General features: G+C 40.3%; 1 protein-coding gene across 2 annotated transcripts in view; it reads left to right on the top strand.

Annotated features, from left to right (window-relative positions):
- Window positions 1-25593, top strand: part of LOC133425192 (interleukin-1 receptor accessory protein-like 1) — a 298716-nt gene that overhangs the window by 98155 nt on the left and 174968 nt on the right. For both annotated transcript variants that reach the window (XM_061715901.1, XM_061715900.1), the window contains exon 3: window positions 6019-6298. In XM_061715901.1, coding sequence (XP_061571885.1) covers window positions 6019-6298 — 280 coding nt within the window. The remainder of the gene's footprint in view (window positions 1-6018; window positions 6299-25593) is intronic.

Below are 25593 nucleotides of genomic sequence, written 5' to 3'. Positions count from 1 at the left end.
AGCTCTTTTTTGGCTTTATTAGAGTTAAATACAGAAAAAGCTCTGGGAACAACTGGAGCCGGAGTTCCCGCTCCTAAAGAAAATGTATTTGGAATGCCTTTCTTTTTATTGTCTTATGTAAATTAATTCTTTGGGCCCAAGTCTTTAAAGTCTTCCTGTGTATAAGCCAGTTTTTCCTTCACTGGTTCAGCCAACGCTGACTTGTTCTCCATGTTTGATGTAATGTCGTTCCCTCTTCTGCTGATTGGCTGAGTGAAGTTTGGCATCAAAACAAATCCAGTCTGTGCCGCCAAACTGGAAGTACCTTTTGAGCAAATTAGTCTTTCCTCTACGGTGCATGGGCCAGTTGTATTTGTTGGTGGGGGCTACTGTGCAACAGTAGCAGAATATTTATTAATCCTAACAATGCCTTACTATGCTCTCACTGTTGATTACCTCACATCAGAATCTAGAGTCTGCAAGCTGTGCAGTTCAGGTGCTAGTTGTTGTTAGCTGGTGTGCTTGCCAATCATACATTGTGCCTTGAGGATGTAATTTAATGACTCTGGAAGAAGTCTCGACATGTTTTACTCCTAAACGGGGTTTAAAATTGTGGGTTGCCTAGTCTGAATCCCAGTTTATCTCCTAGCATCTTTTCTTAGCAATGATTAAAGCTCAACTGTGCAACAAAGTTGATCTCAAAGCACCTTGACGCAGACGTCAATCTTTCTCCTGAGCCTTCAGTGTAATGTGTGCTGAATCTTTTTCTTCATCTAGAACCAAACAGCGAGTGAGAGCAAAACAGACTCGGCCAGAAATATATAAAACAATTGTGATTTTCTTGTGGCGTTTTCGCTACTAGTTAATTAGATCTCTTATCTGGTGATTATTAGCTTTTGGCCAATCCTGGTTTTCTTTTAAAGGACTTTATTAATCAACCACTCACAGTAACGTTAATAGATTTTTGTGCCCGAACAGATTTTTAGCCTTTTGCCATTTGTTAGCTTTGTAGCGTTGGGCGTGCTCAAAAGTGTTATCTTGACTTTAGATATGTGTCCAAATCCCAAATGTTGGTGTTACTTTTACCTTTTAGGCTGTAAAAATCACTCTTTGCCATCTGAGGAATTAGATTACATTTTTAAGTGCCTAATAGGTATAAAAGATGGTTAATTCCAATCATTTCAAGTGTTTCTCTTCTAGGGGTGTAACAATATATCGTGCCACGAAATTTTGCGATACAAAAACACCACGAAACGTGTCGTGGAGGTGACAAGGTGTATCGCGATATTGGGTTATTAATATTAATCTATTGTGTTGACTAGTAACGCGCATCCGACCGCGCCTGGCGACCGCGCCTCGACCCGCGGACCAAGATCTTACTCCGCTCAGAAGAAAGTAGTACCTTTTTGCGGTCCCGATCACGGGACTCTAGCAGGGTTTTGAGCTCTGAACTTTTAAGTCTGGTGTAGAGTTAAGCCTTACCTTATTAAATTAAACCTTTTTCGGGTCGTGAGTAGGATAAACACGGGACAACTTCTTCCGAGTTGGAGTGTACTTTAATGTCCCTCAACAGTGTAGGATTTTAGAACATCAACACAGCACCTAGTGCCGTACTGTGGCGTATCACTCCGCCCAATCTAAAACAGACTAATCACTACAGATACACTGACTAGTGTAATTATAGTCCCTGATTTAGATCAGAATATAAAGAATATATTTATAAAATAATGAACCCTGAATTACCCAAATAACCTTAACAAAAATAAATCTCCTCTTACACTTATAAGGTGAGCATGAATCAATCTTTTTTATCATGTAAAATTGTATGTAATTATTTACTTTTATTTATTTATTTAATTTTAGTTGTTAAATTTCTGGAAAAGAAAAAAGTCCAATCATACATGAGAGAAACTATTCAGTTTGTGGCAAAATATTTTTATTGTATGAAACTGAAGATGCATAATGCAAACCTGACATTTACTTTTAGTTCAGTTTGTGGAAAATGGTTGTCCTGGCTTTCTCTTTAAAACTTAAACAGTTATAAAGCATTACAAACTGTAACAATAGGGCAAACGTACAGCATTGTTTTGTATTTTGTGTCTTTCAAATAAAAGACAATTTTTTCCAGTCATATGTTCCTCATTCAAGGTTGTTAAAAAAATACTGCTATAATATCGTATCGTTATCGTGACCTCAATATCGTGTATCGTACCGTATCGTGAGATTAGTGTATCGTTACACCCCTATTCTCTTCTCAGAAGGGGTGCAAAGATGTAGTGGGTATATACTGTATGTGGGAGACTATTCATAAGCATAGTGGGTTGCTTTTTACATCCTTGAGCAAATCCCATTTGAGTTGATGCCTGCTTGTGTGACCTTTCACACTCTCTTGCTGTTTTTATTAGCTGCAACAGTAAAACTCTTCAGAGCCTCAATTAGGACTCGCAATTAGAAGGAAAACCATCTTGGCAGCGGTTGTCTTACCTTAAGCCTTCAAGTTATTATCATCCACAAACTAATTAGCAAGTTCTTGATAAGTGAGGATAGACCCTTTTGTTGCCATAGCAACAGTTTGACTTCATCACAATGAAAAGATTATGCTGGTGGGCAGCTGGTAGAGCACATGCTGCCTTCCCTTGGATTGAAATTGACTTAATTTTGGTTTCTAACTAAAGGCTGTTAGACCATTTATACTGTATCATTACTTTGTATTTCTGATGCAAGACATTCAACTGAAAAAGTTGAAAAGAAGTTCAGAAAGTCACATTAGTCCATTGCAAAAGTTAACCTTGCAGAGGACTTGCAAGAGCAATAATTTGTTAAGTCACACATAAACTAAGTGTTCACTTTCAGAAAGCTTGGTGCAACTTTTAATATGAGGCTATGTGGCCTCCAGAGCTATTTCTGTTAGTGCTTACTGTTTTCTCTCTCTCCTGTTTTGGCCATTTTTCTTTAATTTAGCCTACTTCAACTGCTAAACTGATTTCCTATTCCCTATTCCATTTAAACAACTTAAAGACAATATAGTCGAACCACTGCTGAACTGAATACCAATGAGATGGCGAACAGAAATCAAGCAAGCAAATCAAGCATGAAGAGATTAAACCCCGAAATTGCCTGGAGCAAAAATGACCAAACAGGCCTTTATTAGCTGCTCATACTGAACCATTTCCGAGAGCACAGTTTTTCTGTCCTGGGAAATGGTAGGCACTGTCGTAGGAGATAAAATAAAAAATGTTGCCAATTCATTCTTTCTGAACTTATCAATAAAGAGGAAGGTATAGATTTTTTCAAATAAGAATATCTGTTTGTCTTTTTTAAAAAGGGGCTATTTTTTAGTTTTGGGTGGGGGATTCAAACCCTTTTACTATATCCTATTAAAATTTTCCAATGCTGTTTCGGTGGATAAACGCACATTTCCATCTCCTCAGTTGGATACATTATTTAACTTTTTTCGAAAAGATGCCAAAATCCCACAAAACAGGTTTTTGGCAACTGATGGCTCTATTAATGAACTTCGGTGAAGATGCCCTGAAAATGTGCCGTCATGTTGTTTCACTATTCCTAGCAACCCGACAAATATCTATTCGTATTTTCTTCAGCACATAAAACAGGAACTGATGTTGATACCGTTCAGATATTGGCCATTACAGTCCCCCATAATACCAATAACATCAATCAGCAGACCAATAGCCAAACATTTCACTGATTGCAGAATCCATCACGCCCTCCACTGATTGGTGTGAAAATGACCTCCTTGGATAATCAAATAATATTTTACTTCCCTTCGGGGATTAATGAGGTATCATTGAATTTCATTTTTAAATGCTTAATGACTAAACGTGTTGAGCCAAACGGCTGAGTCACAGATGTTTTTACAGGAAGAGGTTAAGTGAGGGAAAAGACTGCCAATAAAGTTAATATGAAATTTTTTTTTTTTTTTTTTATCAGCTCTAATCTTTTTTTTTTCAAGGTTAAAAATAAAACACTTATACTGTAAATGTGTGTCAGACTAATGTTTTGTCTTTTTCCTGCTTGCATATTTACAATGGTACTGGAACTCTGGTCCAAGTTGAGTACTCGATACTGATGTTCTACTTTGTTCCTCATAATACTTTTTGTTTAAAGACCCGATCACGACCCATTCCTTTTCTAATCTACTCACATACATCCTTCAAAAAGAATGGGATGTTATTTTCTTTGTTCCTTTCATCTACCCTATAGCGTGCACTGAATTTAAAATAGCGCCTGTAGTTCATAAGAAGGGAGAGATTTTCAAATTAAGGATGACGCATCTCCCTGCAGTTTTTTGATTGACCATTGTTTGACCTGGAAGAATCGTGACGCTCAGCGCTCCAGCATTCCCACAACGCATTACCGACAAAACATTCAGAATCATATATTTTACATGTCTGTATCATTTAGGCCGACTGCTGTGCAACTCAAGTCATTGAACTTCAATAAATAATCACCAATTAGCTATTGGTTTGGTTATTTGTTACAATTGTGTAGAGGAATTGTCACTATTATAGTAAGGAAAGTGGGTTAAAATGCCATTCTCCACTTGTGAGGTCCTAGAGATGAGGGAAAGGGAGGTGCAACTGTCACGATTTGGCTCATCTTGGCCCACAGCTGCTATATTGCATTAATAAAAGCTCGACAATTCAGGCGAACATTTAACTAAATCCATCATATCCATATCTGATATCCATCAGAGATATATTTAGACCTGGATAAGTCTGCTTTGATGCTGCAGCTATTACATCTGATATCCTAAAATGTCCCTTTCATATGCTAATTACAGTTTTTAAAGTAATCTGTAATGTATCCGTTTTTGCTGAAGTGATGAGCTGCACGAATAAAAAGAGTTGCATGACGATACAAATGCACAGTTGCTGAGATACGGTGAGTGGATCTCCCCCACGGGGTCATCTGCCTCCACTCTCCCCTGCAAGTATGTGCATTCCTGGATAAGAAGGAGCTGTTATACAGTATATCTCTTTACTTCTCTGCCCTGAAGTAAACCTATTCCAGGATAGGTTGCAAATGATGTATAGGTAACCATGGTGACTGCTGCCACTGAATTGCAATTCAGCATTGGGACTCCAGAAGCCCAAAGTTGAACCTGGGGCTAGCTAGCAATCCCCTAGTCTTGCTTTCATCCAAGTTTCTGCATCTGAAACTTTGATTTTCATATACACCTAAAAATTGAAAATGATCTGAAAAGCCACACGTCTCCTCAGCAGTAACTCCTTCATCTTTAATCGAGACTGACGGATGGTGAGCTTCGTGAAATGTCTTGACATTGAAGCTCTTTGTTCCGAACTTGACAAGTCCTCGACATGTTTCGGTACAGGTCACTGCTTTGGTCAAATGCAGACTTGAAAGAGTTTTATTGGATGTTGCTTGTTGATGAGTTACATCATTGCAGAGCCACATTCTGCAGAAGTTATACCGGCCTGGCTGAGGAAGAGGAGGGTGCAGGTGCTGGACCAGCCTTCCTGGCATCCTGATCTGCCCCTAATTGATCATTTGGGATGGCGTGTTCTTGTTTTCCACAGCTTTTAGAGGTGTTTGCAGAAAAGATCAAGCACTTTACAGCTTCGGAGTCTCTATTAACAAATAAAAATAAAGAAATATAGGGTTCATTATGTCTGCAAAGAAATAAAAGCATATGGATTTTGGTCTATGCAGAGGAAAGTACACACACAGGTATAAACCCACTAATACGGTGCAGAGGTTAAAGACAGGAGCAGTTGTATCTGACAGTTGATATTTTGTTGAGTTTTTTTTTTCTACTCAAGAGGATATTGGGAAAATTAAACTCTTCAATATGAGGCCGCATATCGAAATTGATTCATATTGGCACACGGATTATTATTACGTCTCTATTTCACAGGTGTGTAAATGTGGCAAAAGCTACATTAGGTTTGTATCTTCTTGTGGAACATTAAAACAAGTTGTCATATTTGTTATTCTGATGGCTTTAAATCAGTCCCGCAACATCCCTGTCTAATTCACCTCCTCCATCTTTTTCAGTGGAAGGCTGCACAGACTGGTCGGTGGACTACCTGAAATACAAAGTTCTTCTGGGGGAACCCGTACGGATTAAGTGCGCTTTATTCTATGGATATATCCGAGCCAACTACACCCACGCGCAGAGCACAGGACTCAGCCTCATGTGGTATAAGAGTGCAGGACATGGGGACTTTGAGGAACCCATCAGCTTTGACGGCACAAGGATGAGCAAAGAGGAAGATGCCATCTGGTTCCGGCCAGCAGAGTTGGATGATGTGGGATACTATTCCTGCGTATTAAGGTATGTTAAATCTATGATCTACATCTTACAAAGAATCTGCTTCTACTACAAGGATGTTTTCTTTCTAGCAGTTTGTCAGTAAAACATATTGAATACAATAGTTTGAATACCTGTCTGCACTAGTGAAGCTGCAGGAAGGGCCTGCCCTGTTGATTTGTCACGAGTCAAGAGAGCACTGGTCGATGGTCCGCAGAGCAACATCCAGGACTACGAGGCCCCTTTAGAATACCTTCAATGTTAAATTATTTCTTCATTTCCCTCCTGAGGGCAATAAGCCATTTGGTGCAATTACACAATCTATAATTCCTCGGCCCTCATACGTCCTCTGAAAATGTGACGGAGAAAAGAGTGCGAGGAAGGAGAAAGGACAGTAATTCAGCGCAGGAAGATTGACAGAGAAACGCTTCAAAGATAAAAGAAAATAAGGAAAAGACTTGTGTTATCTTAAATTTCCATTGCCGGATGGTGGATGTAGACAATTGTTTGATTTATGAGTTAGATTATGTGTTAAAATTTCTGTCTTCCCACATTTTATCATGAACATGAAGGTTGGCCGTGGCCAGTCAGAATGAAAAAGGAAAAGCTGCTGCTTTGAAGCCCAGAACGGTTTCCTTTTTAATCTCTCTTTAATTCAGAAACTTTTTATATCATTTTGGCCATTTTGTTTAAAAGAAAGAGAAGACTGCATCATGTGCTCTTGAGCATTGCATTCAGCACAGGTTTCCTGGTGTTTCACAAGCTCAATTCTAAGAGGGTTTGGCTATTACTATTCAACGCCATTAGCACTCTCTTCCCTTCAGTGTGGCAGCCGCCATGAATAGAAACAGGCAGCACCGGTCCAACAATCCTCTATTCAGTCATGTTGGACGCATTTTCCAAAGGTACACAATCATTCAGCAGAGTTATTGTGCAATCACACAGAAAGTAGAGTCTTGAGATCTGATTTGGACGAGCACAGTTGCTTTTTCGCCAGTCTCCAAATTAAAGGGCAGCACTTATTTGCCCATCATGGGGAGACATAATACAGAGCACTTTTGGTCACAGGGGATCTCCTTGTTTGGGCATTTTTTTTCAAGCTTTAGTTGACTATTTCTTTTCATACATTGTATAATCAGGAGTCAAAAGTGTTTTGTTTTTTTTCCCTCTTAATACTTCATCATCTCTGGCAGATAACGACAACTCTGTTTCAGTGCCACGTTTGATGACAAATTCAGGTCCACCGTTTTATTCCTCCAGAGACTGCTCAGATATAGGCAGCATTAGTACTGTCCAATCATGATGTAACTCTTCCTGCAAGCCCTTTTTGTAATTTTAAATGAACCTACACCAGTAAATCTGAAATATTTCAGCCTTTTGAAATTGGTGCAGTAAAGTTGTTGCATAAGAAGAGCCTGTTTAGCAAAACCAGCCAAAGTGGAGCCACAGTGGGGTTCAGTTTTGTTGTTGTTTATTTCAATATTCTCTTTTAATACTGTTTGTATTTTTTCCTCACCAACCTGGTGGCACGATCATGACGGTAAAAAGTGCCTTCTTGTTGGTGCTAGGCATGTTACGAGCTGGCTGCTAGATTATGCTTGGTGTGCACTAGGACTGGGCGATATATCGATATTTTAATATATGTCGATATATTTTCAAACGCGATATGGTACGAGACAATATCGTTTATATCGATATAGCTTTTTTTTTTAAATGATTTTGATATAGCTTATTTTGTGACAAATTGACTTGAATGTTTTATTTGAGATTTGCACAAATGTTTTGTTATTTGCACAACTGTCAACCTCAGTGGAAAAGTCTGCCTGTTACTGTCTACATTGTATTAATTGCACAGTGTATTTTAATTTAATTGTTATGGAGGAAAGGGATATTTGTTTTATTTTATTTTTTAATTTTATTTAAGAAGCATTTTTATTCTATATATGCAGGCAGTTTATTTTTATTTCATTTGTTTTATACATTTTGATATTGTGCAGACTTCTGTTAATAAAGGTAGCTGTGTGACATTTGGCACGTGGCTTTGTATTAAAACTGACTGTTTTTTTAAGGGTTTGCCTCAGAAAAAATGAAGCTAACAGAGATGCTATGCTATAATGCTTTGGGGGAAACCCCAATTATGGCACAGAAAAAATATCAATATATATCGAGTATCGCCATTCAGCTAGAAAATATCGAGATATGACTTTTGGTCCATATCGCCCAGCCCTAGTGTGCACATAGGCTGTAAAATGACTGGACAAACCCTTCGTGACATCATCAACAAGTTTCCTGAGGAGTGGCTCGCCAGGCTTCTTTTTTCCACACAAACAGGCCCGGTAGCCCGGCTGAAACACGCACACCATATGTCAGTCAGACTTACCTATGGCTACCAACTCCTTTAGCTGATCAACGCCAGAGGAGCAGCGGGATTTCCAGCAAACGTTTGCAGGGGAATATGCTGTTTTGAATGTGAAACCAGTAATGACTGCAGCGTGTGTGATGATGTCTGTGGGCACTTTAATCATTGGCATCAACTGCGTTTCATTCTCTTGGAGGGGGCAGCTCCTAGCGGTCAGTCGATGAGTTTAATATTTTCTTAGTTTCGCATTAGTTTCAGTCCAGAAGTGAGATTGTTGGTGCTTGGGAGTGTCAAAGAACTTCACAGTTTATTGATCATCTGAAAGGGAGCTATAATCGCTCAGTACGTTTACATAAACTAACAGAAATTCAAATTGTTTCCTTAATCCCACCGATATGGAAGTTTTAACATCCACATATACACCTTAGCCGGGCTGTAGTTGAACCCAACTGAGACCCCGTCCACACGTAGCCGGGTATTTTTAAAACCGAATATTTCCCCCCCTCCGTTTATAAAATAATTTGTATCCACATTACATCGTTTTTAAAAAAAAAAACCCTTCCACACATAACCGAAGATCTGCGTTTTCAACCACATTCATAAGCATTCTAACCTGTAGATAATCTGCGGCTCCCGGGGAAGCTGCGCCTCCGCGGCGCAGCTTCCCCGGCAGACGCGTCTTTGCTGCATCTTACCTGCAACATGATCAGCTTAGTATGTAACAAACTTACAGAGCTGCTGCATCATTAGTCCATTTTTTCACATGTTGTTGTTCTCCTTTGCACTTGTTTACTAATTGTACCGGAAGAACGCCAACACGAAAGTGCGTGTGGCGCCACCTAGCGCTGTGGAGTCAAATGCACCTCACGCAATAATCGATTGTCTTCTCGCGCAATAATACTTGGATTTCTCTGAACTTCCAGTGTAATCCTTAGCTAGATTTTTGCCAATAGCTTGATTTAGATGTGCATGTAACCGTACTGACTCACTCTGCTGTTTCACCGGTTTTTAAACCATCTATTTTCCAAACATTTATGCTCTTCTGGGTCGTGAGGAGCTGAACCACATCCAAACTGCCACTGGGCTCAAATTAATTAATTGTCAAAAATCTATGAATGAAGACTTTCCTGTTTGGAAAGTCTGCTCTAAAGTTAGCATTTTATCCACATGTTAAATCCACCTGCTACAGTCACTGAACACACCAAAACACGGTAAAACAAGGAACGCATATTCATTTGTCACAGGGTGTTTACTGTCAGTCTTGTAACACTTGAGTTGAGGAAATAGACTGGATATTGTGGAGAGTTGCACATGCTTGATTATATAGTAATAACTTATTAACCTTGTAGGTAAAGGGCGTTTCCTCTTGACTGGCTCATTAGTCAGCTGTATACAGTGACATACGGTGCTTTTCAACAGAGGTCCGCTCCAAAGGCTTGGGAGGATAAGTCTGTCCAATGCTGTGTGTGTTAAATATTTGCTTTCATGGAGTTTGCTGAAGTGTGCAACAATGCATCAAAATCGACAACGTGAGACCATTCAGCTCACTGTATATGCCAATAGCCCACTGCTGGCACGTCTACAGTGAACTGCTTTGAATGGAGTCGGAGGGAATGCAGGGTTTGGTCCAGATAACTGACAAAAGAGCAACAACACACCACAGGGAATCATAAATGTCAAGGGCCTTGGAAGGATGCACCTTTTTATATCCCAGAAGAAGAAGCATAGAAACCTTGCTTTGTGATAGTCTTTGTTTTTGAACGTATTTACACAATTTCTAACCCAGAACGCATTGTGTCCCTTTCTGTTCACCATCCTCTCGGTGCTCATCATACGAGTTCACTGTAAAGGAAAGGGCACACAGCTTTCATGCTCCCACTGGTTTTGGGGACGGCCCGGGGGTCGCGCTCATGCCCACGAAGTGAGATGAAGGCTTCGGTTCATGTCGAGTGTGTTTTCTTTAGGAGCACTGGAGGGGAGGGGGGAGGTGAGGGGGAAGTTGGCTCTTCCTGTTCTGTTGACGATGTTCTTCAAACATCAAGCGACACATGTCATCGTCCAGAAGTCGCTCACCCCACCCTCGAGTCTGAAGAGTGTACTGTAGATGAAATTGTGATATTGGGTTAAGTGTTTGATATTCTCCCAGAGGATGGATCGCTCAACATTTTTACATTTGTGGAGGATTTTCTTTTGATCCTCTGAGTAATAAAGCTTGTTGAAAAAAAAAAGACAAATACAAGTTCCTAGAATATCTTATAATACATTTTATTTATTTATTTAAATATATACAGCACAGACCAAAGGTTTGGACACACTTACCCATTTGTTTGAATGAGAAGGTGTGTCCAAACTTTTGGTCTGTACTATATATATATATATATATATATATATATATATATATATATATATATATATATATATATATATAAAATTAAAATCAAAAAGGTGAATGTATCATAAAATGCTAGATGTCACATGTCCATCTCTGCAAGTAGAGTGATGCTGAAGACCCAGTGAGAGAGAAAACAGTGAGATTTGGGTTTCGGTCCGATGTTTATGTGTAAAGGTTATGTCGATGTGTATAGTTAAATAAGGGTGTACTTTCTTTATCACGTGACTGCATGCATCAGAACGTGTGCTGTACCTTTTGTTTCATCAGTCTCAAAGATCAAAGAGCCACTCTGCAGCGCTCCTCCAGCAATAACACTTGAGGTGGTGCGTTTAAAATATAAACTATGACTCTGAAAAATGGCTACAGTTTGACATTTGGGGCTGCACTTTACACGTGTCTAATTTTATTTTTTTGAGTTGAAGGTTGACAACGGGTTAAAAATTGTAGAAATGGATTCATCCACTGTTACGACGGCTGCGTTTTGCACCATGTCGAGCTGCTGTGTCAGTGTGACTCATTTCAGTTCCCACCACGGCCAAGTGGGACAACCGTCCCTCTCTTTTGTCTCTGCAGCGCCGGTCCAGATAATCAGCAGTTGCATATGTTAATACATTACATTTGGATTAAACTTTTGGCAGTGCTCGTTGCTGATGATTCTCAAACCATGGGAAAAATGAGGGCTTCTGAGGAATTGGGGCACTGTGTGGTGGAACAAATGAGTCACAGCGTTGTGATAAAATATCTCCCACTGGATGAAATTCCTGTTTGAACACACTGAGACACATTTGCTGCAGCTGAGTCCCAGTTACTATGAGGTCCCTTGATGCTGTTGTCTCAAAGTGATTACTGATGGAGACAACGTATCCAAGCATGGATGATGCAGACTATCCTCTTCCCCGCCAACATGGGAAAGGAATTTTTATACATGTGACGAATAGCCGTTAAGCTATAGCAATCAGGAAACATATCAGGAACCCAGTTAAAACACATAAATATATTCACAGACTGGTGTTTTATTGACCTCGGTGGGACGTTACAGTCTCCCGTGTAAATGAAATAACATGCAGGATTTGTTAAAAATAATTATTCCCCTGTCATTCTAGTTTACCGTCGTAAAGCCAACAGCTGGAATCTTACTTCTGAAATGATTATTAAATTCTGTTTGGCACAAGTTTTATTTGATGTAATAAACAATCTGTCACATTAAACATGCACTGTAATTTCAGCGGGAAAACTATTCACACGTATATAATTTGAATTATGTCACGGAGACCTATTGAATTCATGGTTCACACATGACACACTACCAGATGTGTTTATCAGGGTGTAATTCCCCTGTCAGGGAAGGGGGGGGGGGGTTCTTGAGCTAGGAATACATGTTGAGAGCAGCTTGGATGCCATGTGGCAAACTACTGATGACAGACACATCTGAGAATATACACAATTGTCTCAATATGGTGAATGATTGATAAAGTTATCAGTATAAAAAGCAACAAAGGGAAACATTTGCATCGGCTGAAGATAATTCCAATTACTTTGTTCAAATTGGCTGGTTTAAAGTATTTTTTGAAGATTGTTGATTGATGTTTGCTTGCTTCTCTCTTGTCTTATTAAGTTGGCTCACAACACTGTAGTTTACATCTCTGTTTCATACGTTTGTAAAATTAGGCTGAAAATCTGACCCTTCTGTCATCACATCCACACTGAGAATCAAACCAATTTCCTAAAATCTCTCGGTTGATCCAAAATGCTGCACCCAGAGAACTGACGGTCACCACAGGAAAAAAGGCTCACATTTCTAATTTTTTCATCTCTAAATTGGCGTCCTGGGAAATGTTAGCCCAGGATTTCCTTATCGCATAGAAATCCCTTAATGGCCAAGCTCCATCTTATCTGAAAGATCTCACTGTTCGTTATCAGCTCAGAAGACCTCTTCGCTCTCATAATGCGGAGCTGCTTGTTATTCCTAGAAATTCAAAGAGTAAAATGGAAGACAGGGCTTTTAGTTTGCAGGGTCTCTCCGATGGAGGTAGCTGCGGACTTGAGTTCGTCACATGGGCACTTCTTGTTTTTAAGATGCACATCAAAGCTTTTACAATGCACAATTTGAGTTCCTTTCCTTGTTTCTCCTTTTGAGTTAAAAACCCTGTGCAAAGAATATTTGTGTATTTTGTATTACACAAGGATAGTATATACAAACGTGTACAGTACTTGTTACCGTTGTCCCATATGTAGCATCATCCCATGTGATGTTACACGTCTTGCCTTCTTGAAGGATCTCTTGACTTGTGATCATCAAATCTTTATGTATCTGCTCAGCTGCACTTGAGGGTGTCAGAGGGCACGGCCATGCATTAGTGCATGCACATACAAGTGCAGCTCTTCGATTCTCTGCACCCCTGAGAGTCACTGCTCCTGACAGGATCCTAATATGCTTCCATTCTGCATGTGAATGCGGACACGCAAACATGCTCAGGATGATCAGCGTGCATGTCTCTTTCCTCCACTGTCTTGGTTTTGTCTTAATGCGGTCACATGCACAAGCACGTATAGATATAGGTGCATCACAGACATGAGGAGCGCCGGAGCCACGCTGTACAGTGGAGTTTGAGCCGCGCTATCCGTCAAATCGAGGTCAGCACTCAGCTGTTTCAGATGCAATACCCCGAGGGACTCGCTTGTACGCAGAACGAAAACATCTGCAGCAGCAGTGTCACATACTGTAAAATGGCACACGCATGCAGGAGTCATCCGGGTACTTTGAGGATACTGCTGACTCCCCAACACTGTTACACGTGTCTCCGTAAGCCTATTAGCATTACAAAGTTTCTAATTCCTGCTTTTCTAGGCCGTGCTGACAGCCGAGCTAGTCGAGCAAAAGCTGCTACGGCCAACATGACAGGAGCTGGGAAGAAAAAATAAGATAAAACAGTTCGGCACTGGCTCGATTCTTATTGAGAAGTTCCAGGTTTGATCTCGTGGTGAGCAGAATAAAACGGTTCCCAGCAGAGATTAATCAGATGAAATAATCCAGTCCAGGCCATTGAATTAAAACACTTGCCTGTTTATCACCTTTCTGCCCTTGTGTAAAAGTACATATTTCAACAACTGAAACTAGAACCACTGAGGTTGCTTATGAGTCATGGTGTTGTGTATTACAAGTGACGCAGTATTATTTCATAATCCATTTTTTAGTGCACATGCACGGCTCCCCGGAGCTCACCTCACCTCCCCGTCCTCTCTCTCTCTCTCCAACCTCATCATTGTGTGGAATCTTTTCCTTAAGCTCATCCTTTTATGAGCAGATGACAGCGTAAATTGACCAGGCAGATGGATTTTAATGGATTTGTTGTTTTTTTTCCCCTCATGCAGGATTTTATGCTGTCTTGGAATTAACTCCTGTCCAATCATCCGTCAGGAATAAAGGATGTGTTTTTGAAAGGTTATGATAGATTAGTAGTCCTTGGAGGTTTAGATCTTCAGTTTTTCCTGTTTAACGTGAAGCCGCCAGTTGGTCCATCGCAGTGTTTTGTTTAAAGCATTATTGGGTCATGTGCATCTTGTGACTTTTGTTGAACAAAGAAACGGTCTTAAAGAATCTAGCGCCTCTTTAAAAGACCCTACGATGTTGTATGTTCATGTCAAATGTTTTAGAAGTAACAAAAATGACCACGTATGGCAGGTATACAGACATTAAACTGGAACGGCCTAAGATGGATCATAAATACATTTAATTTATTAATATCAGCATGTAATGGCATAATGTACAAATCTTTGGTTTTACCGTCATATTTATCCATTTTAATCAGAGCATTTGGCTGTGATGATTGTAGCAGGTCAAGCAAGTCAATTTCAATATAATTAACTGGTTTGTTTCTCTTAAATTGCCTTGAATTAACATGAAAAGAGACCTGACACTTATTAGGTCTACCAGGGGAACGCACTGTGCAACACACACACACACACACACACACACACACACACACACACACCAACCCAGCAGCCATGGACAAACAAATTAGCAAACAACCAAACAACAAGAGCAAATCCATCACTGTGGAAGTGCTGGGATTACAGTGTGGGATTAAAGACAGATGTAACAGCACAGGGAGGATCCCCGTCTTTGCAGCAGCTAACGTCTCACCTTTGACCCTGTTCACAGGCGCTGGCGAGCCGCCACAACCAGAATAGATCCAGCACAATACTTGAGCTGCCATCAGCAAAGGGCCCTGGGTTCAAGTGTATTAATTCAGTTTTTTTTTTTAAGCATATTAAACCGCACTGTCTCCAATGTTATACTTAAATTATTAACCATTAAATACTGTGCTAATTTTATACTTTCACAGTGGGGTTCCATTCAGTCTCTACCCTGACCAGGAATTTCCTAATAGACTGTTAATCTTTTTAAATGTCTAATATATTATAGATTAATTATCTCCTAGAATAGTAAATACAAGAAACTATCTGAAATAAATGTTTTAGAAAGTCCAAAATATGTTGTTTTTGGAAAAACATGCACTATCACACACCATGTTCAAAAATTGTAATAAATTGTGACAAATTGTAGTATATTACAAATATTGGTATATTGGGAGATACCTGTCACTCTGTCAACATTGTCCCCTCCTCCTTTTGTTGGCATTGTCATCAAGGTTGGTTAAACCTGAAATGGCAACTCGGGTACCTTTTTGTTATGAACCCCACACCCCCACCACCCATCCATTCAAAATTGATTTACAGATAAATATCTAGTGTTAACGTTCCAGGTGCAGCTCTTGTATTTGTATCAAGGCACCCTCTGACTCCTGAATGACTTCTTTTCCTTTTTGGACAATCATACATGATGACTTTTTGGTGTTATTATCTCACTGTCCCACTCACGCCTTCAGAGAACAGCAGGCGTCTCCCGCTATGACAACCTGGGTAATGTGGTAGGAAAACGGCTCTCGAGTCTGAAGCCCCGTCACCACTGCCTCATAAACAGGTTCAAGATTCCATAAAATACCATTTCCTTTGATCGGACCAATGTTGGTAGATCCATAATCCATGTAAATAATCATGGGTCAAATTTGACCTGAAATTCATTAACCCTTTATAAGGCACTCATTGAAATACTTGGAAATGTACAATTTCAACCCTAGAGTGTTATTGGGGGCTTCTACCAGAGTATTTTTCATTTTTTCTTTTTTTCATTTTTTTCTTTTATTCTTGATGCAAATCAAGATCAAAGAAGTTACCATATATGGTTCCTTGCCCATCGCGAGTAACATTGTATCTAACACTGATGTTACCATGTATGGTTACTTGCCCATTGTGGATGAAATTGTACCCATAAACTGGATATGTATAAAAATACAAAAAACACATACAACATAATATTTATGATACTTTATTTTTTAAAACTTCTCAACATTTTACTGTCTCTTCATAGAGATATTAGAACTTTTCTCCATAAATGGTACAACTTGACTTATAGGGCCTCTCTTTTTCTCCATCCATATATTTCGTCCAATCAGTCCAATCACCTCCTGACCCTCTCTCTCCACCAGCAGCAGGCAGGTTGACCATGCCATTGACCATGCCACAGAACAAGAAGTGAAGAATAGCATTAGAATTAATGGTGGTACTGATATTATGCTATACAAATCTGTGGCAACATCCAATGCAACATCCAATATTGTCTTACCTTATAATGCGCTATTTGTAAAACGAAAACACCCGAAGTATGACTTACTAGATGCACCGGGCATATGTCTACAAAAGGACACTGTCACTTGAACTAGTTTGACAATAAGGGGGTGTATTTGTAAAAAAAAAATACACAAAGTATGGCTTACTAGAGTATCTGGCATATGTCTATAAAAGGTTCCTCAGTCACTTGCACTAGTTTTACCACACAGGGGCGTATGATCATATATGGGATCACCATTATTCATGCTAACCATTTCACTGATTTCACTAATTCTGCACAAACAACACTTATCTCATCAGTTAGCACCATCATTCAAACACATACTGTGTGAGTGTCATGAACTTACCATGGTTAGTTTCGGCTTTCTGAACTTTTGTGTGGAAGAAGGTAGGAACAAAAATGTGAATTTTCCCCTTCTTGAAAATCAATGAAGTTCCCGCTTCTCCAGGGCACTGCTGATTGGTCAGATGCCATGATGACACTGTCTGTGACAAAGCATGATCTGTGCTGATTGGCAGGATTAACTCACATGACTTCAAGACCTCACTGAGAAGTTTGGGGAAAGTGGTTTTTCATGTCCACGGAAATTACCGTATATGGTTACTCGCCCTATGTCCAGTATGTAAGGGGTTGAACACATGATGTCAAGAAGTTGCATGCACGTCGAGCTTCATGCACTTTATCATTTCACTCTTAAAGGAACATGTTGGAGTTAGAAAATACCCGATTTATGATTAGATTGTAAGGAGTGTACGCTTTCTACAGGCAGCAAAACAACATGAATCAAAGGAGTTTTCATATATTTGCAGGAAACTGGCAATTTTAGTACTTGGAGCAGTTGACCTACATAAAAAAACAGCTATTTTTAAGCCTCTAACAAGACTCAGAAATGTTCTTCCACTGATGGAGGTCTTACTGACAAACCCAACAATACAGACCTTCTTCACACAGACGGTGTATAAAAAAAGAACTGTTTGTACAGGATTCTCCTTCTGTTCACCAGCACCGTGTCATCGATTACTACATGTTGCACCAACTATATTGTTAACGGACACAAAAGGAGAAAAGTTAATGGCTTTTTGTTCCAGCAGCTGTTTGTTTTGTCATAAATATCTAAGTATGGATCCAGTTCTGTTGAACTATCCTCCTGCGTCTTTTAACAGTAGTTTCCACAACATTCTTCGTTTAACTTGTACAGACTTATAACACGGTGGTGGTGACCAGTAGGAGATGCCTGAACAAATAGACCCTTTGACTGACTTTCTGTATTCTTTCAAAGTTAAATTACTTTCCTTTGTCTGCAGGGACCCTAGCCGCCCTGTCGCTTAAGTTGAACGACTTATGAAGCTTTAAAATAGCAGTTTATGTTGGCATAGCTCAGTTGGCCAAAGGACCAACATTAATAACCAGTTTGCTGCAAAAGCAAATTCCTTTGACATGCAAAGCTTCTTTGATTTACGTTGTTTTGTCCCTAACGAAACTTTTCACCCCATGCCATCTAATAATGGATGTGGAGTTGTTTTTAATGCCAGCATGCTTCTTTTAAATAGGCATTAATATACGTTTTCTTTGTTGTCTCACTGCAGTTTTGACAGTACTGAATGAAATCAACTGCAGACTATTGACTGTAGCTAATTCAGTGTCTGAACGGTTTCTCGCCTTCCTTTTGAAAGGATGGATTGAAATTCGGGGTAAGTGGGGTTGACAGGACGGCAGTCTGCAAAGAGGCTGTCACATGTTAACCCTGTCCACTTCCATTGCTAAGTATCTGCACTCACTGACAGAGGCTGACACTTCCTTAAACGCGTGTATACTTAGAGCATTTGTTACTTATAAGCATTCCTTATGTCTCACTTTTACAAAATCATACACCAATGAGTGTATTGGAGGCAACGTGAGCTTCAGTTTCTAGCAAAACACTTTTGAACAGATGTATGGGTATTTCGTATCAATTTCCTGTCTGTTCCTCTTCTGCAGATGCCTTCCTCCTAAGAGGAGATGGTTTATGATTGTTGTTGTTGTGATTCCAGAAATGCTGAAATCAACTTTGGGCAGTCCAGGTTCTCCTTTGGCTCCCAAGTGTTGTCGGCGCCTGCCAGCAACACATGGATACACACATCCATGTGTTGTTGGCAGACACTCGACACTGACAACAATAGGCTTAAATTACTGGTGTTGAGTGCAACTCAACATTGCAGCCGTGCGCTACCACACACTAACAACCTCTATGGAGAATACACATTAGAAAACACTTGCCACCTGCTCCGGGTCAGGGCCACGTTGACTGTATTAGTATTCGTGGCCAGGAGTTGCTGGTGATCTCTCAGGAAAGTGACAGTCAGAATGGGCTGTCTGGAACACTCTGTCATTCAACCCCAGTCACGGCCTGTCCAATTGATCCAGCCCAGCTGTCAGAGCCAATGAGAGACGCCAGACTAAGGAGCAGCAAGGATGGTTTGTGCTGCCATGGGTTATGGATGATGTATAATTTAAGGAGGGTATTTTTGTTATAAACTACCTGGCAGGAAACAGTCAGTCAGCTGTTGGTAGTCCTTTGCTGAGATGTTTAAAGGGGACATAGTATGCAACGAAAAATTACCAATTCTACGCATGAAAGCATACATACATAATACTCTCGTATAACAAGACACCTTCACTTAGATCTGCAAATCCTATTTCGTGAGCCATGCAGAGTTGGAGGGAATGTTGCTTTACACACCAGGTTAGAGCAGAATTTTCCCACATCTGCATTTTTATGTGCAGTCAATTTCAAGTCATGCTGCTTTCACTGAACATCAGAACTGCAAAGCTGGAACTCTCTTTGATACGGCGTTTTTAGCTTTTCTATAAAGTGGAGATCATCATCGGCGTAGTTCACTTAAGACGGTAAACGTGGTAATGCTCTGACAGTGCTCTTAAAACATTTTATATCCCAGCCAGGAGATCTGTCTTGTTGTTCTTATTTCGCCCCAGTGGGAAGTGGGACATTTAAAGTTCCTTTATTATTATTGAACGCATCAATAGCACAGTGCTGGAAGTGGCCATTACAAAAACAAACCCGTAAAGAAAGATAAGCAACGGGTTTCAATGTCGCCTTCTAAAAACTTGGAAGGAAACGGGGAAATGGAGCAACAGTGTCACGGGGATTTATTGTTTAAATAAAAACATCATTTTGACTGATCCATCATCTGCCAGCTTGCTGCTAATAGCTTATGTTATTTCAGAGTTTCCATCCTCGAAATGGTGTTTTTAAAATGTCACGTAGCTTGTGACAAGCTTGAGGATGCATGGTAGTTTATCGAAAACGGTGAAAATGCCTAACACCAAACTTTATTAAATATGAAACCTTGCACCTTTCCTTAAGACGGTCCTTGATTTTTAGCAGGTGGATTTATTTTCTAAATACCTTTTATATCAGAAACTTGTCTTTGCCTTTACTGATCTGTTTCGTGACTCGTCTATCCTCAGCTGTTTTTTGGTTTTATTAAAAAAAGAAAGAACATTCAACCATAAAGCAGTTTGGACCTTGAGGAGGCATGTTTACGTGAGAGCTGAAGTTGTGACACGACTTTTTTTATGACGGCCCCATGAGAGCTCCTGATTTATCTGCTTTTCAAAGCCATCTGATGAAGAGTAGATTTGCCACACACGCTGGCTATCCATGAAAGCTTGTGAGAGCTGATGGATTCATCACCAAACCCATCTCTGGGAATCTTATTAATGCAGGGTGATGCTCTGAGCGACATGTTGGTTTCAGTGTGGTGAGTAATTGGGTTTGCAGATATCTGACAATGTACAGTACCAAATGACAGGATATATTGTAAATGTGACCTACTGCATTCAAGTCGGCGACTGCCAAATCTTTATACACTTTCAAGATCTACGACTGTCTGTGTTAAGTTTCATCGAAATCCAGCAAATATTTGCTGAAACATTTGGTCTGCGAGAAACTGCTGGCAGGGTTTTTCTTTGTTTGGTTGAGAAATGTGCCCTTAAATGTGTTCTGATGAAGGAAATGTGCCTCTCCTACATTACCACTTGAAGAGCTCACGAGAAAGATGGTGTTGGAAAGTTGGCATCAGTTATTCTCACTGCTCGGAGGGGTTTTACTATACGGTCCTTGCCAACCGGCTTCATTCAGCAGCCGGGGGTTATTGATGATGCTCCCCTATAGTCAGTATTCTTTACACCTGTATAGAGAGAGCGCTCTGTCAACAGTGTTTGGACAGTCTGCTAGTTGGCTCTATGTGGTTTAGTGGAGGCTGTTTTCCACCAGCCATTGTCTGATGATGTATGGGCCACCGAGGCCACCTTTCACACGGTGCTTTATTCAGCCCTGTGATGTTGGTGTGTGAACTTTGCCAGGTATTCACTGTGGACGTCTGATCCTACAATGGCGATGCCAAAGAAGAATGTGAGCATGAAACCACTCTGGGACCGGGGGCTGGTTAGTAATGGTCTTTCATCTGTGGATGAAATGGATTCAAAACACCATCAATTTGTCTAAAGCTTTTAAATCTCTTCTCAGTTCCCTCTTCAAGGTTTTTGCATTCTAGCAAGTAGTTGTTTGTCGTTAATGTTCCGCCACATGATCTGAAGCTTTTTTTTCTTATTTTCATTGGACTGTTTATTAGTTAATGACCTGTATTCATAATCAAATTACAATTGATTTCATAACGAAATCTTTTTTTCTATATTGAGTTAGATGTTATTCAAGAACTGTGGTATATAACCACAATCGATTCTATAAATCCACCTTAAAATAAGGTATTTTCCACCGTCCGAGACGGATGCCCAGTTAAGGCCGCGTTCAGACTGCAGGCAAATCTGATTCATATCTGATTCCTTCTCATTTTTCAAGGATTTTCAGGGCTGACTGTCCACACTGTTTTTAGCAAGTGTCCATATCGGATGTGGCTCTGTTCAGACTGGGCCACATCATTGACTGATCTGACGGGTTGCCGTAGCAACGACGTCGGAGCGGAGGCGTCACCCAGCGCGTGTATTGTGTAAAGTCATGTACTTGCGACATCAAAAACAATAACAATATGGAGCCAGCTCACATGCTGTTCCATACCTGTAAAGCTGGGCATACACTGCAATATTTTAAATCGTTTGAGACTGCCCCATCTCACTCTAATCCTCCCGTCGGACCTCTGTGTACTGGAACTCGAGGCTGGTTTTGGGGCAAAACGTGCGTCCTGCCCACCCAATCAAAGGTTATGGGGATCCTTTTTTTTTTTTATAATTTTATTTTTTTTATATATATATAGAAAAAATCTAAATATCTGTACCGTTTCTGATTGGGTCGGGACTGCGCATCATTTTTAGACATAACAATGAACGCATACCGAAAAAGTTGTGTCTCGGCGGAGGGACCCGGCGTCCCAGCAAAATGAGAAACAGAGAAAGGTGTTCAGAACAAAACCACCAGCAAACTAACAAACCAACCAACAAAACTCAGAGTTAACAAAACGAACCAGCAATGAACAACTGGCAGCTGATGAGCTGACGGGCTGCAGGTTCAGGCTCTCAGCGCGACTGAAGGCTGATTTATGGTTCCGCGTTACACCGACGCAGACCTACGGCGTAGGGTACGCGGCGACCCGCACCGTACGTGGAAATGCGGTCTTTTTTTCTGCTATTAAAACATGTTGTAATGTGAATTTGCAACACTTAAACTACAAATAATAGTTTTTGACGTGACATCAGAGATTGTACATGCTCTCTGTGAAAGGATGAGTAGCTCCACAACTGGAAATGGGCGGGTGGTTTGGAGCGTCTGGGACAGTCATATCTGATCACATCCGAGTGTTTGGAGCTGTTCAGACTGAGACGCATCTGCCCAAATGCGATAACGATCGGATATGAAACTACCTCCCGGAGATGGTTTCCATCTGGTTTGCAAAAATCGGATCTCATGCGGTTTGGGACTGTTCAGACTTCAAAAGAGTCATCCAGTTTCAATCTGGATGGGCTAAAAATCGGATATTTGCCTGCAGTCTGAACGCGGCCTAAATGTTGGCTTTTCTTGTTTGAAACTGTGATAAAGGTTTAATGTGTTATTATTTCAGACAGTGTCATCGCAGCCCCTTTATGCTATTTGTCCCACGCTCAGTTCAGTTTGATTACGCTAAACTCAAATGGATCCGGCTTCAGGGAGCCAAACCAGAGAAGGACCCGTTTTCATAGATCTGTGGCCACCTTGGACAAACCAGCAGGGGGTCACATTTGACCAGTTATTTGTTTTAAAAGTCTGGCTTTTCTTCGACCTTTATGCATGTGCAGTGTATCAGGTTTTGTTTAGATACGTTCAGTTGAGATGTGTTTCATGCTGCAGCGATACACAGGACAAATGTTTTTACATTCCAGAGCAAGGGATTTTAATCAGCCACCAGCTTGTTGTTGCCTCCCTGTTTGCTCGGCTTCTTGTCTCTGTTAGCCCACAGCGAGCGGAGGGAATCGTCAAACACGATGCCAAATCACCGCTATCTGATGGTAGGGACACTGACCTTCCCTTCTTGGTATCTGATGGTGGTTTTTATCTGCCAGACAAATGTCAGAAACACCATTCCCCGAGCACAATCACTTTGGCACCGCTGCCAATGTTTCCTCCTCCTGCTAACTGGATTTTGAACAGCAGAGCCCCAAACCAGACATGTGCACTGGCACCGCTGTCATTCAGACCACGGTGTGGATAAGAACTCACGCAGCTTGACTGAATTCTCAGGGCGTGAAACTGATAGGGAAGTGGTTTAGACTCGGGACAAAAACTTCATTAAAATTCCAGAAAAAACTGAAGGAGCCTCTTTAAATGTCACTGTTGTTACACATTGGGAAAAACAAGCAAGGTGTCAACACGATTAAACATTTTTTTTTGTCAAAGAGTGCCCTTAGTGGTGGGACTGAATATTAGTTGGATATTTTCAGTGGCTTGACTCACTTTTTTTTTTTTTTTTTTAAATCAGCTTAGAGAATATTTCTTGCTTTTCTTCCTTATGTCATTGCTGCTACGAGATGGTTGGTCTGCGTTTGATATGCATGGCAGTTTTGCAGCCCGCGCGTACACTCAGAGGGCCTGGGGACCAGTGAATAAGGTCATGATGGAATTAGGGGAGAGTACAATGGAGACAAATTGTTTATGCTTGTTTAGAAATCAGGGTGAACAAATACAGATGAATTGTGTCATGGAAAAGGCAATAAGCTCCCTGTGGGTATCAACGAGGAAATGACCGAGTACATGACCGAGTGGATTTGCACGCGAAAAGCTTGGTTACAGCTGAAGTCCTGCAGCTCATGGAGATGCTTTGTCTTATTTCACTGAGGGTTGAGTGCTTCCTTTTATGGATGGTACTCGCTGTCTGGCATTTTAAACATGCTTGCTGGGATGTTTAAAATGTCTATCTTGTTGCATGAGCCAAATTTAGACGAGCTTTAGCTGTCTAGGACATGGTTTCATATTTGTCTTGTGAATTCTTTAGCAAGCGAGGAATTCATGGTCAATTCAGTGAATACGATGTGCACCATGGGCAGCGATGCTGCATCTCAACGATAATGAATGATGTCTTTCTTCATTGGCACTGTGTTAATGCTAAACTGCCAAAACCTCTGCTTACGGAGGTTCTTGCACCTGTTGATGATCAAGTGATTAAGTGCATTTGATTAGCAACATGTAGCAGTTGCCACATGTATTACTCGTAATTACTCGCAATACAGCATGTTGTTGTCAAATGTATGCAGGATGTGAGCAACTACACAATCTGCAAGAAATTACTGGATGTTTAGTTTTTTTATTATCAGGGTGCAACTGGCCATTCGTCCTTGTTTGCCGTGTCCCATCACGCAATAGGCAACTACACAGCCTGTCAGAGGAGTCATGTGACTGGCTCCCGATTAAGCTGCAGCATCCTCACTTTTACAATAGCATGCTATTTACTAAAAGGGATTGGCGGAGCAGTATCACTCCCTTCCTGCAACATAGTACGACTAGGGCTGCAACGATTCGTCGACGTTGTCGACAAAAATCGATAATCAAAATTGTCGACAATGAATTCCATTGTCGACAATTGTCGCCAGACGTGTTTTTCCAACGGAGTGAGGCATCCACTTCAATACGTTCTCTCCCGAGAGTCGCGCATGCCGAGCGGTAGCAGGTAAACAATAATGACTTCCTGTAGCAGCTGCGCGTAACAAAACTTCTAAAGTTTTGGAGCCTTTTAGCCTCGATACGGTAAATAAAAAGATGACTTACAAGGTTTGCAAAGCAGACCTTGCTTATCACGGGAGCAGGTTGGTAATGCACAAGCATTTGAAAGCATGTCGGGTCTGGGTGACGGGTTTCAACAATACACCAGTTTTAAATAGGACATTTTATTAACTTTTTGTTTGAACAGCAGCAAAGTTGAATAAAATATCTACAGGACTGTCTCAGAAAATTAGAATATTGTGTTCTTTATTTCTTTATTTTCTGTAATGCAATTAAAACAACAAAAATGTCATACATTCTGGATTCATTACAAATCAACTGAAATATTGCAATCCTTTTATTATTTTAATATTGCTGATTATGGCTTAGAGTTTAAGATTCCCAGAATATTTTAATTTTTTGAGATAGGATATTTGAGTTTTCTTAAGCTGTAAACCATGATCAGCAATATTAAAATAATAAAAGGCTTGCAATATTTCAGTTTATTTGTAATGAATCCAGAATGTATGACATTTTTGCATTACAGAAAATAAAGGACTTTATCACAATATTCAAATTTTCTGAGACAGTCCTGTATTTTTCATTGAAGTACCCATCTTTCTCGTGTTTATTATCATTTGCCACATAATTAAAGCGACATACTAAATTTAAGAAAAAATTACTAATTATC

Source organism: Cololabis saira, chromosome 24 (assembly GCF_033807715.1).
Source record: "Cololabis saira isolate AMF1-May2022 chromosome 24, fColSai1.1, whole genome shotgun sequence".
In the NCBI taxonomy this organism is placed as follows: Eukaryota; Metazoa; Chordata; class Actinopteri; order Beloniformes; family Belonidae; genus Cololabis; species Cololabis saira.
Note: the sequence above shows the minus strand (reverse complement) of the source record. Positions and strands in the feature narration are given on the sequence as shown.